The 14,280-nt window shown below is 39.0% G+C and overlaps 1 protein-coding gene across 1 annotated transcript in view; it reads left to right on the top strand.

The window, feature by feature from the left end:
* OSBPL11 (oxysterol binding protein like 11) overlaps positions 1-14,280 on the top strand; it is a 62,576-nt gene that overhangs the window by 20,510 nt on the left and 27,786 nt on the right. Inside the window, exons 2-5 of the mRNA XM_074967190.1 lie at positions 4,372-4,440; positions 5,359-5,534; positions 6,299-6,378; positions 8,649-8,831. Of these exons, the coding sequence (XP_074823291.1) occupies positions 4,372-4,440; positions 5,359-5,534; positions 6,299-6,378; positions 8,649-8,831 (508 nt within the window). The remainder of the gene's footprint in view (positions 1-4,371; positions 4,441-5,358; positions 5,535-6,298; positions 6,379-8,648; positions 8,832-14,280) is intronic.

Genomic DNA, 14,280 nt, shown 5'->3' with positions numbered 1-14,280 from the left:
TTGTTAACGTAGTAATAAACACAGATAAATTCCTGGGAAAAATTAAATAAAAGAACTGAAAATGAAGGGCCCTAAGAATATATGACCGCATGATTCTCTTCCCCGAATGGTTTTGTTTTAGACCTGTACTATTGTTTGAGCAACTATAAATAGTCTGCCATCTTACTGGGGATTCTTTGTTGCAATGTTACTTTAATGCTGCCACATAGAAGAAAAGGGTGACTCTGCTGGTAACAGCTGGATATGAACTATTAAGCTCTGTTTTTAAATAGGGTGTGGGGGAAAGAGCGGAGGAGATTGTTGTGCTCTAATTAGAGCATGCCCAACCCACTCTGTTCTGTTTTGATCTTGTCTGCAGATATTGCTACTAAAATGTTTTGTAGTTATATCTTAGAATGAATCATGGACTAACTCTTATTTAGGGCATGTTTCCTCATGATTAAAGTGAGGAATTTCTCAGAGAGGCTGAGTGAATTGCTTCGAAATAGATTGTATGGGGGAGGGGCAATGAAATTTGGTGTAGTCAGTCCAGTGCTCTATGCAGACACTAAAGTCCCGTTTATCCACACAGGCAGGAATGGCAGTTGCAATAGGACCACAAGATTCCTCCTATCATGCTCACCCAGCTACTGCATCCCACTCTGGAGGAGAAACAGAAGCGGGAACATAATTATTTCCCAAACCTGTCAAAGCTCTGTAATTCTTCTAATGGTTTCTGGCATGTTTGTGTCACATAGACATCTATTGATTAGGAACTAGACTAAGACAACCGAATTGATTTCTATAATATGGGCTTCAGAACAGCAAATAGTCTTCAGTGCAATTCTACAGTGCCTGTACCCATGCGTCAGTGACACCTTCAGCAGCTCAGAGCACTTACCTACTGGCTGTGTGCAGGCTCAAGAGCAACACAGGCAGTACTCAGCAGGTCTGAGCTCTGCCCATTGCTTCCTCCACCCTCCAGGTTTACTGCCCCAACCTCCAGGGCAGCAGCAGAGGAAGTTACAACTGTAGAATGAAAAATACATCTTCAGTAACACTTTCTAAAACATGTAGACTTTGTCCACAGGGATTCTCTTGCTATATAGAAAGGACACAAGCAGCGGTTGGTTAGTGTCCGGCACATACCTCAATGAATTTACTTTACTGGAAGTTGTCACGACAGTCAGTTCGCTGCCCGAGCAGCATCTCTGTACTCCTGAGCAGTTTAAAACAGAAAACACAAAAGGATCATTAGTTAGAGGTTACATAGACAGGCAACTCACTCTTCTACTTAACTTGTGTATATGTACTTAACTCCCCTGGGTTCTCCAGCACCTGTTATTCTCCTCACTCTTCGAAGAGTGAATCATCCTCAGGATCCTTGACAGCATTACCTGGGGAAGGGAAGATGAGGAACTTACTATAGGCCATAATGAGGGACCCAAAAAGATGTCTTCCCTCCAGATCTAGAGCATACCTGTCTCTCCCTCCTAGAAGAAAACACTGGGGAATGGAATTGTTGTTGCAGCTATGAAAGGTGGGGGAGGGGAATAAACTGTTTTCAACATGAAAAGATCAAATAAATGTGTGTGCACACGCACACAAAATCCGCAAGCAGCGTCACCCAAAGACGGTGGAATTCATACTGTATACCAGGCCTTGAAGCCTAGGAGTGGTGTGGCAGGAGTTGCTGGACCTCCTCCACCGTGGCATCTTCTAGTGTCTCATGACTCATGTAGATCCTCAGATGTAGGATGGAACCATTCAAAACGTCCACCGGACAAACCAAAAACATGAAATGTTGTTAATAGACCCATACCATGGAAGTTATTAACTGGGTCCAAGGAGGCATTCATGGAATTGTGGGCTGGGGGAACAATTCTGAGGCTGTACGATATTTAAAAGGGGGGGGGGGGCCTGTGTGGGGACATGGTGTACTGTTTGAAACAGGATGGAGCTAATTTTTCACACTCACAATATTGCAACTTGTATTGGTTCTGTCACACCTGTTTAAGTTGCTGCGCTGCAATTCTCTAATGAAAAGGAGGCTTGAATGACCTGTTTCTGTGCAGAATGGATGGAGTTGGGAAAGGAACCAGTCACTGGGTTTCTATAGAATACTTTTTGACATGAGAAATGTTGGTAGATTTTCAATATTGTTAGGCAATTCTTTCTCATGTTCTCTCTCTAAGATGAATGTTTCAGTCCTTATGTTTTGTCAGTTATTTACATGCTCTCTGGGCACAGTTCTGAAAGGAAAGAACTTTGATGGAGACTACCAAAGGGGAAAAATAGGTCCTCATTTATTAAAAGTTGCAGTCATTTGTGTCCTCCAACACAGTTTCTACATTTTGTGTGTGATAGAGTTAATTATCCAGCTGCTTTAGCAAAATCATGATGCCTTTAGGAAAGAGATTGTCTGTCTGGTAGACTAGGAGCCTCTCCTCAGCCCTATGTAGACCTAGTTTTGTAACGCTATATGACCACATGCAACTATAGCCACTTGTGTTTTATAGGTCACAAGCCAGTTGCTACATAAAATTAAATTGCCCTACTTTTTTTTTTCGTTAAAGCTCTGTGCTTCAGATGTGCCATTTTTAATGTACTATAATTGGGTGAAAGAATTAGTGCCGCTTGTTTTGATTTCCTCTGCAAAAAAGAAAAATTAAGAGTATTATTCATAAACTGAATACCTTCATAGAGACCAAGTCAGCAAGACCTCTTACTGGAATAGTGACTTAGCATGTTACTTTGGATTGTCCGATTAGGTATGTCATAAAAAAGACTTTAAGATGTAATTGGGTGTAATTTTTCTACATAATGTTGAAATAGTAAGAATTTCACATACATAAACAGTTTAACATTGTCATATTAGTGAAATCTTTTGGAAACAAAATGTAGGCAACAGATTGATTTGTGCATACAGACAAAGATTTTCCACTGTGCTTAGCAGTCTTTTTGTTAATGAATGGATTTTACATTAATCCATTGACTTCAGTAGCCATATTCTGCCAGCATATGTTCTTTTAGTAAAGATGAAAAACTTGTTTACTTATCAGTAAGTTATCTAGGTAAGGTGTTCCCATATATTCTGAATTCCGGGAAATGTAAGAACCATCAACTACTATAATAAGGCAAACGTTTGAGATTTAATTAGAGGTTTAACTATGATGAAAATATTATTAGAGAATTATCTTTATAATTCTCTATAAAAGTAAACAATTGCAGCCAATGATTGCAGTCTTATGAGACCTGGGTTCAGTTCCTGGTTCTGCTGCATATTTCCTCTATGATGGTAGGCAAGTCACTTAATCTTTCTATGCCTCAATTCCCCCACTGTAAAATTGAGAACTTCTTCCACCCTTTGTCTTGTCTATTTGGATTGTAACCTCTTCCGCAGTAACTATATTTCACTGTGTGTGTGTGCATGGTGCCTAGCACAATGGGGCCTACAGGAATTACTGTAATACAACTCTGATCTGGTCTCATAAGAAGACCATCCCTAACAAGTACATTCAGAGTGAGTAACTATTTTGGCAAATATTTATTAATTGAAAATATATACTAATAGTTCTGTATATGGAGCTTAATATTGCAAAGTACTGACTGCCCTCATTGCCTCTTGTCTTCACTGGGAGATAGCGCTGAGCTTCTTACAGATTTGGGCCCCAGAAGAGAAGTTATTTGTTCATCTTTTGTGCCAAATTGTTGTAAAACAAATGGTGAAGACATTTTAATACTTTAAAGTATTTCTTAATGTGATCTGAAACTATCTCTTGGGTTTCTCAGAGCATCTTCTCTATTTGCAATATGGCAGTTTTAGTGTAGTTGTTTGATGGTTCTGGAAATTCAACATAAATAGAACTTTATTTACTTAATTAGTAGTGCCTAATGACAGATTTCTTTTTAATTACTGAGATTAATATGGGTCTTTTTTAAGGTGGTAAAAATTAATTTTGTGTAGAAACTCAAAACTATGCCCCCCTCCCCACCCCCCCCCCCCCAGAGAGAAGAGGGGTGGGTAGGCAGGCAGGTGTCATAAATAGTATATTGACTACTTAATATTGAAGCATCATAAACGTGTCCAGAAGTGTCTATTTTATGTTACGGATCCAGACTGTCTTTCATTGCTTCAACAATATTGAAAATTTTCATTCTTTAGTTTTACTGATAGTCCAATAAGTCTGCTTAAAGTTTCTTTATTCTGCAGTAAGCCTGCAAAAACAAATTCAAACAAATTCTCCTTCTTAAAATAAATTTTTGAGCAGTTTGCTGAAAGTGGACTTTAGACTGCATAAATGAAAATCTAGATCTTCTACTTTAACGGTTTTAATTGTTAGTTTATTTGGTCTCATCTGACTGGTTTTTGTCTTGTTGTTTTTCTAACAGTGATCACATGGAAAATATTTATGGCTATTTAATGAAATATACCAATCTCGTCACTGGCTGGCAATATCGGTAAGTCTGATTTTTGGTTTTTTTGTAGCATTTTTTTAACAAGGTTGATTGACATTATCTAAATCGATATGTTTTTCACACAGTTTTTTTTTTCTGCTAAGCAATTAACATAATGGAAAATACTTTTATGTATTTTTCAGATTTAATATGGATTAAACCAACAAGTAGATAAGAGATGGACCTGCTACATCCATATTAGGGATAACATTTTGTTTTAGCATGTGACTGAGAGATTAATGAAAAGCAGAGAAGGACTACTAAGCATTTCAATGGCCTTTTTTGGTTGTTGTGATGTATGTGTGTAAGGGGGGGTATTCAGCAACGCTTTCTCAAACTTTTCATGGCACTACAACAATACAACCAACGTTGTGGTTGGAGGCACAAGCTGTCTAACGCAGTATGTTGCACAACAGTAGTGGCAGAGAGTTGAGCTAAGGACACCTGTTGAAATACCTTCTATTGTGTGCTGCATAAGTTGTGAGTGTGTCTATTCCTAACTAGCATTGGTCCAGTGATGGAAACTACACTCCCCTATCTTTGTAGCTGGTATTGCTTTGTCTTAAAGTTTCTCATACGCACAGTGCTAAGTCTTCCAAGACTGCGTTCCTGAAGTATCATAAATGTACTTTTAATTTACTTAGTGACAGTTCACGCATACCATGCAAAGGTTTGATCTTTAAAGAATCTTTGTATGAGTCTAATCTTGGGCAATTTTAAGCTGTTGCTAGTATATTTGGTGAGGTTGTGTTGGCAAATTGTGGTATTTGCATAAACCATTTGATGTCTCATGGTCCGATTAAAACAAAAACGAATTCTCCCCAAACTTATGTGGAGATAGTTTTGGTTGGGTGATGATTATTTATATTAAAAATGTGTGTTAGTTTTATTTTATAAATGGACTTTTTATCACAATCACAGATTTTTTGTTTTAAACAATGAAGCTGGCCTGCTGGAGTACTTCGTGAATGAACAGTCTAGAAATCAAAAGCCCAGAGGTACTTTGCAGCTAGCTGGAGCTGTAATTTCACCCAGCGATGAAGACTCGCATACCTTCACCGTTAATGCTGCTAGTGGAGAGCAGTATAAACTAAGAGGTATGACTTAAGTTCTTGGACAGAAGATTTTTCCACTAGAGTATACTCCTGCCTCCTATATGTGGTTGTAGTTTTGTGTTTGGTTGTCTCTTTGTTTGCTTTAGAAACATATGAACAAAACTGCACACACAGAATATAATATCCTAATTTTTTGTGTGGCGCCCTAAAATCTATGGGATGGTGATTGGTCCAAGACCATAAATCTGACCATAAAGACCATAAATGGGGAGGAACCTTAATAGACAGTCCCTTAAATTCTATATTTCAGTGTTTCATAACTTATGTTAGGTAACTTTTGCTGGTGGGAAGAGAGCCAGCCAATAATTCCAATGGAAAAAAGCTTCAAGTATCAGTACTGATACTTGAATCAGTGATTGGGAACCACTGCTATACAGGCATCTTAGTCTAGAGCCAGGGAAAAGACTTTTATGGAAATTTGGGCTAAAGTCTTTTTGTTCCTGTTCCCTTGAGGCTCACCATTGCATTCTTCCTGACCTGTGTATGTTTCCTTGTATCATGTGTAGATTTACCAAAGAGGAAATTGTACATTCCTTCTGAAGGACAATAAAACCAGGATATGGTATTGGTTCCATGCACTATATAAATAGTTTAATTTGGTTTCTCTCTTTACCCAGAGAGAGAGAAAAAGCTTATCGTGTACTAGTGCTACATTAGTGTTATTTTAAAGGAATAAGAAAAATTATCTGTACTCTTGCCTATACTTTAATTTTTGTTCCTATAAAATTATTTTTGTTTTTTATCAGCCACTGATGCTAAAGAACGGCAGCATTGGGTTAGCAGGCTTCAGATATGCACGCAGCATCACACGGAAGCAATTGGAAAGGTACTGCATGATTTTGTTGTGTTCTTGAATAAAAACATATGAGAGAAAATATTCATGTTCTTTATCAGTTAGGGTCTGTGGTAAAAGTAATTGAAAACTGATAATTCTATTAATCCATGAGCCAGATAAGGTTAAGGAGAAATCTGAAAAGTTCCCAATACTTAAAGAGGAAACATGAGTGTGGCTGAGTACACTTGACATATAGTCTGGAGTAGAAATGGCCTTTTCCTAAGATATGTAATATGATACTATGAACTGGTGAAGGTACTGCAGCCTGTGAAGGGTTAACAGATCCCAGCTGGTCATATTGCTGATAGTACAGAGTATAAAAGGAAGAGGAAGCTGAAGCTTCTGGGGGTTTTAAAGCTGAGTGTTTTTCATGGTTTGCTTTTGTTTTGTGGGTAACCCCACAAGCCCTGAGGAAAGGGCCATAAAAGGACTAATGGTTGGAGCTTGATTTCCCCTTCCTTGGTTGTTTATACCAGATATATTTTACAGGTACATTTTAGGATGAAACTTGAAGTTTAGTGACTTGAGTTAACGTTTGTGTCCTAACCTCAAGTGTACAATAAAATTGTTCTAGCAACATGCTATAAATCACCTGTTGCTTTTATTTTAATTTTCAGTGATTTTAAAAACAATATTTTACTCCTAAGGCATTTCTAGAAATGTTGTTTGTTTGTTTTTTAAAAAGTCAGTGTTTATTTTTATTTAGTTTTTAAGTTTTGTAAACTAATTCCTGTATTGACCTGCTGACTAGACGGGGAGTAGCATAGCAGACATCTGATGAAAAGGTATTGTTCACTGTGTCTTGCAGTTCCTAATTTTAGCAGGTCCATTTTAAAGGTATGACCCTGAGTGAATTGAGGGTGAAGGAATAAGACTTCAGGAGTTCATTTATGGCAGTGATACAATGCAGACATTCATCAAGGTGAAAATGTTTGTGGGGAGGTCACATTCTTTTATTTAACAAGGATATCTTGCTGCAGCAAGGGTGAATGTTATCTCGTAAGACAAGAAGTCAGCTCCACCACATTATTGTACTTAGGCTGTTTTTGTATTTGCCCCCCCCCCCCATACATTTCTACTAAAGTTTTGCTATCTGGATAGTTTTCAATACTTGAAAAACTCAGGGAGTGTGGCTATATTGAATACAGCTTTTGGTCCTAAATTTCTTGGTTTTAGAACTTGAGTTTTGAATTGTAGCTCAGATTTCCAGTTGTAATTTTCATTTTTTGCTTGGCTTGTTTAAAAGGAAAATTTGTTTGTCCAAATTAATTCTCCTGAATTAGATTTCTTTTTTTAAAAGGCAACTCCATAAGTCCATGTTCCTTGAGAGGACTTTCTAGCAAGCCTGATGATTAAGGCCTGCTAGCTCCTTTCACAATCCATTTTCAACACTTCGTTGATTTAGTGTATACGTGGACTGTACGTTATACGTGGACTGTACGTTATAGAAGTATATTCTTAAATTTTTGCTTCATTTAACCTAAAATCTGGGGAGGGGGGGAAAAAAATCCAAAACTCTAAGATTCTTCTAAAACAGGATTAACTCCTTGTGACTCCCCTATCATAAAGAGATTGCGCCCTGGTCTATGTTACAAACTTATGTTGTTATAACTATGGTATAAAATCCACATCCCTGAGCGACATAGTTATACCGACCTAACCCCTGGTGTAGACAGAGGGAGGGATTCTCCTATCAACATAGCTACCAACTCTCCTGGAGGTTGAGTACCTACGCCGATGGGAGAAACTTTCCTGTCAGTGTAGGTAGCGTGTTCACGAAGTGCTGCGGCACTGTAAGTGTAGACAAGTCCTGCATGTGTTTCACTTTGTCTTCTAAATGGTTGTAAATGAAATTCTTCTCTATTAAATGTCAGGTTCACCCCTGCGTAGTCTGTTGCCTCTCAGTTTACATGTTAATCTTCCTGCAGAGCTCAAACCTGAATCGAAAGGCCTACTTCCTAATCATATAAAGTGACGTATATTGTTTCAGCGCAATTTCTGGGTTGCATGTAAGCAAATACAAGCTGACTTAAGCAGTGGAGCAAGACAATTATCAGGAAATAGCACAAAGGAACAGATAACTTCCTCTCTTAACGCTTTGTGCACATTAATTACCAGAGTAGTTGAAAAAACAGTGAGTTAAGCTAGCTTTCCCTCACTTTATTTAATTCTTGATTTTATATTCTGATTTATGTACCTAATGAAATATTTGTTGAGTGTGAGGAATTTTAAATTTCTTTATATTCTTGTTTATTTACTAGAACAATCCTCCACTGAAATCTCGCAGCTTCTCTCTTGCATCCCAAGGAAGTGGCAACTCTCCTGGTGTTCAGAGGAGACCCAGCCAAAATCCAGTTTCTTTTTTTAATGTTGGACATCACAAGTTGCCAGCAGGAAAGAGAGTTCCTATTCTGCAGCCAGACCACCTCGTAGATGTTAGAGAGGTTTGTATGAATCAAAATTTAAATAAATTACTTTGAGAATGAGAGAGAACCAACATATTATTGTCCTTACTACTTTGGATGACACAGAAACCCTGATAATTTGGTGGTTATAGTATTCCTAAATTGGCCTCAACTGCTAGTGTTTTGCTGTTTGAGGTTAAAGAGCTGCAGTGTTCCCACCCCAGAGCTGGCAGTATTTCAGTGGTGGTGGAAGTGATCAGAATGTATTTTTTTTATCTCACTTTAAATATGCTTCGGCATTAAAGTGCTTCGGCATTAAAGGTTCTTTATAAATGTCATTTTTATTATTTAAATTGTTGGGTGGGAGGTGACTTCGGTGCTGTTAGCTGTTATAACGTCCTGACGCTGAAGATTGTTTATCACATATTCCTGTCCCTGCTAGTCCTAGCATTACAGCTCAAGAAGATGTCATATCACATACTTCTTCCTTTCTTCCCCCTCTCAAGCCTTGGAAGAGTTGACTTCTTTAAGGGCAGAACTTTTTTTTTCATGACCTTCATAGGACGGAGGAGGAATCAGTTTGGTTCGTATCATAGAATTTTGCTGCTAATATACAAAAAGTAATGTTACAAAGTTTTATGGCCAAAACCTCAAAGTGTGATTGAGAGGGGAAAGCAAAGAAAAAGATGCAAGCCAGCAATATGATTCCACTGAATACTAAATCTGGATGAATGGTATACTTTGGTAAAAGGGGTGAGTACTGCGGTGCATGACAATCCTTTTTTGTATCCTTCCATCCCTGTCGCCAATATAAAAAGTTGCAAATATATGTTGATTAAATGTTTTTAAATATCACTTACATCTAACATATCTCTAAAAGGAAAACTTGTTGCACCGCTCACCAGTATCAATTATCTGTTGTTCTTCTTATGGGGCATATCTATTACTGGAGGTTTGCAACCATGCTAGCCTGTTCTGTATGATCCTCTGCTAATCTTTTGTGGATGAATAGTCCTTTTGATCCATCCAGGATACCACATTGTCCATCCAAGATCTTTTTCTGTCTCCTGTTGTTCTGCCATCAACTTTCCCTTCCAGTGCCAATCAACATGTGTTGCCCACTGAATCTCTTAAAATGGGCTCTGCAAATTGAATCGTTCTTCCTTCTCATAAGATCTCTAACTAGTGTGGGCCTATTACTAGTATTATCAATATTAGTATTATCACGACTAATAATAGTTGTAATGTATTGTGCTGATCACATTGCATTAAACAAAAGATGTGTAACACCGACAGACCCTGGTCATTGGTGGGTGGGGTCAAACCTGGGACTTCTGGAGCTAAATCCATGAGCCTCTACTGCATGAGCTAAAAGCCATATGGACCTTAGCTAAGGCTGTAGAGCAGACTCATTAATCTCTCTAAGTGGTCTCGGTGCCACTAGATGGGACAGAACACCACACCCAGGTGTGTGGGTTACAGATGTTTTTGGCCACTAAAAGGTAGATGCACAGAAAATGGGATATACTGTACTAGGGAATCAATAGGTGAGCAAGCGTTAATTAGTTTTTCTTTCCCCTTTTAATTATAAGATTATTGTAGACCTTGCAGTAGAGGCAAGTTTATAAAAGGAACATGTTGAGTGTGAGGCTTGGCAAACTGTCATAGACTGGGCATTCCACAGTCACAAGAATCAAATTCCTTTGTTAAAGATTTCTGGAAGAGCCTTGGCTGTCAACGTACCGTAGCAAGAAGGTATCTTGCTAAAGTGGTGGAGAGATGGCTGAGATATTGAAGAGCCAGTGACTAGACTGCCAATATGAGTACCAACGCTAATAGCATGGCTCTTAGAAAATATATTACAAGGTGAAATCAGTCTTGAAAATGCATCCTTCCCCCTTAATCTGCATACAGATCCTGATCCCACAAATATCTTGAAACAAAAACATTGGCAGTATTCATGAAATGGATCCAAATATTCCATCACTTATTGTGACATTTCTGTGTAAAAAATCAAAAATTCCACATTGCATCATTCAAAATTATTGTTTTAGATGTGGTATATAATTCAGAAAAATACAGCTACAGAATTCATGGAATCTAATTTTACCCTTCCTTACAGCTGGTTAGGAGTGGATCAACTCAAGGAACATGTTGGTCTGGAAAAGCAGTCCAAGGTGTAGACATGCTGAGTACATCTACACTGCATAAAAAAACAAGAACTCCCTACAAGCTGTGATAGCGAATCTCAGAGCCTGGGTTAACTGACTTGGGTTTGCGGGTCTTGCATTACAGGGCTAAAAATACTAGTGTAGATGTTCCCACTTGGGCTGGAACCCAGGCTCTAAAATCCTGTGGGCGGGGGACAGGGTGCCCCATGATTGAGTTACTTGACCCGAGCTCTGAGACTTGCTGCTGTGGGGGTTTATTTGCAGTGTACACTTACCCACTTTCACTTTAAAACATCTTTCCAGTGCCACAAGATAAAAAATGCTTCTACTTTCCATATGTAAATAGAGGTCTTCTGACCAGTTATGCATCCTTATAATCTACAGACTAATCAATCTGCAAGGTTCCTTTAGGTGCCTGTATTTGGACAAGGATCTCTCCTTGTAGCTAAAGTTTTGTCACAGCACATTCTGAAATATGCAAATTGCCTACCAGTAATGTTTCCTTTCTGTTATGGCATGCGCTACTTCTTTAGTCCATAGAACTGAGAGAAACCTGGGTCACAGACAGATATTTGTAAAGAATTCTTGCTTTATGAGACGAAAATATAAGGAAAGTGATAGAAATGGCAGGGTTTGGTCTCTTTAAATCCCTGCATTCTATTTGGTTGCTAACAGGCTCAGCAGTTCCTGTAAGCATCATGAAACACTGGAGTTTTGAGAGCAGGGAACAAATTCTGAAGGGAGAAGGTTCTGACTCCTAGGCAGTTATGGTCCATGAATGAACAACTATCCTCCTGTTTACTTTCTAATAGAAGGTAGGGATAATGCAATGTATGGGATGTTGCTGTGTAATGGACTCCGGGGTCTGTGTATGAAAAGAGTTAACTGTTTTATCTTTGGCCTTTTCATCTTGTTAGAGTAGGGTTAAATAATTTATCCGTAGCTTTCTTTTGTTATAGGGTATTACAAGTTAGCCTTATGTAAGGGAGAGGAAGTAAGGCTTGTGAATGTAAAAAGTCATAATTTTGCCACTGAATAAATGGGCTTGACTTCTATTGATTTAAGTGCATATGTATCTGAGGGAAGAACTTGGTCCCCAGTATTGCCTAAAGTGAAGCTTAAGATACCTTTGTTCCCTTTTCTCTGCTTCCTTGCACCATATCAATGAATTAGGTGTCTGGTAAGAGCAGGGTGACCAGACAGCAAGTGTGACAAATCGGGACCGGGGATGGGGGTAATAGGCGACTATGTAAGACAAAGCCCCAAATATTGGGACTGTCCCTATAAAACTGGGACATCTAGTCACCCTAGGTAAGAGGTGTCTCTCTGGAGTAAAGTTACCAGCTTTGCTTCTGAAGTAGCTGCTTCTGTAGGCAGCAGATTTTCAGTAGCTCACGAGAGGAGAGTCCCAAACCACAAACAGGTGGTCCATCAGTCTGGGATTGCCAGCAGGGAGGCTGGAGGGCATAGCTAGGCACAGTGTGGGCATTTGTGATGTTGGAGGACAATAAGAGGGACCACAAATTGGGAAGATTGTCAGGGTGAGTGGACTCTGCCCACAATCTCTCTTTCCTCCTGACTCTCTCTGCTAAACACAGCCTCAATCAGGGAGGTAGGCTGAGAGTGTCGGAGGGTTTTTTTGTACAACTCTTACGTTCCATACTAGATAGAATCTGTTAAACATAAAGTTTGCAGAATCAAGCCCTCAGAAATTAGGAAGTGTAAGAATTCAGGTTGAGTGAGATTGAAGCTAAGGTGCATCTGAGTGTGGCAGAGAGGAATTTGATGTGTGTGATGGTTGGTTATATGTTGGAATAGTAAGGGAAGTTTACCAGGGAGTCTCAGTATGTTTGGGGATTGGGTAGTAAGGCAAGCAAACTTAGATTGGTGTGGAGGAGACTCCTGATTTAACTGGGTATTGTTTGAATAAAAAATGCATTTAAGCATCCTTTAGCTGTCAGTTACCAGATTTCGTTAGTGTGGAAATTGCCTTAACATGAACAATCCTTGTGCCCCTCATCTCCCTCATGCCTTTCTTAGCCCCATCCTCTCCCACATCTCTACTCTTCCCTCATGCCTCCCACATCGCCTTCCCCACCAGTTCTAATACCTCATTCTACTTTAAAATGCTGTGGACAAGTGTGGGTCAGAGAAGTGAGGCTGAAGAGAAGTTCCTTGTTGTGAACTGCCTGTGGATCATCACAGTGGAGCTTGTCTTCATCTACATGTCTCCCCTGAAGGTGAAACCTTGCCCATCTTTTCCTCTCCCTATACTGTGTGTCCTAGATAGTGCTGTCCACCCATCATAGTCTCCACATAGCCCTTCTCAACAGTCTTTTCTCCAACACAAGCCCCCTCAGACTTCAGTGCCCCAAATGGCTGCGGACTTGTCCAGCGTGCCAGGCAGCCCTTAAAGTGGTAGGCCTGAATCAACACATCTATCTCAAATTGCAGGTGTTATGTTCAAACTATTTTAGGTGGTGAGTGTGTTAGTTTAGTAGATACATGCTCTCTTTAAAACACACCTTGTGAGAGCCCAGTAGCTCTTTTGTGTTTACAGTATTAAGTTAGTTTTAGGTCAGCTTGCACACATGGTGCACATAAGAGAGACCTTTCCACTGCTCCCGTTTCACAGAAAAGGATTAAGGAAAAGAGAATTTAACCTCATAAATATCTCTGTACCACCCCTACCCCGCCCCCCAAAAAAAAGAGGGGGGGGAGAAAGTAGAAAAGGAAGGAAGGAGACTTTATGAAAGGGATGAGAATATTATAAGTTATAGGTAGAGTAAAGCATGATTCTAAGGGACCTGTATTTCACAGATCTTCTGGTAACTGTTTACACATGTGTCACTTACAAAGTAGGACAACAAATATGTAGGGCCATCAATGTGATTTCTAAAGTTTGCTTGTAAAATACAAAAAGCAGAAGAAAGATGTGAAGAAAAGATAAAAAGCCACCGTTTTAAAGATGAGACTTTTAAAATAAAATAAAGACAAGGGATCATGAGTGTTGGTTATTAATCTAGATGTGTTAAGCAGACTGCTTTTCTTTTCCTCAGTGTGTTGTTGCTTGGTTGATAGGCATGTCTAAAAGTTCTGTGTCAGAATTTATAACACATACATACGTCATAAATTGGTAAATTCTAAGGCCAGAAGCGATCATTGTGATCATCTAGTCTGACCTCTTGTATAACACAGACCTTAGAACTTCCCAAAAATAATTCCTAGAACATATCTTTTAGAAAAGCATCTGAGTTTGATTTAAAAATTGTGAATGATGGATACTCCACCAGGACCTTTGGTAAATTTTTCCAGTG

The sequence above is a fragment of the Natator depressus genome, chromosome 11 (assembly GCF_965152275.1).
Source record: "Natator depressus isolate rNatDep1 chromosome 11, rNatDep2.hap1, whole genome shotgun sequence".
Lineage (NCBI taxonomy): Eukaryota > Metazoa > Chordata > Testudines > Cheloniidae > Natator > Natator depressus.
The sequence above is the reverse complement of the archived record's forward strand: the minus strand, read 5'-3'. Positions and strand labels throughout refer to the sequence as shown.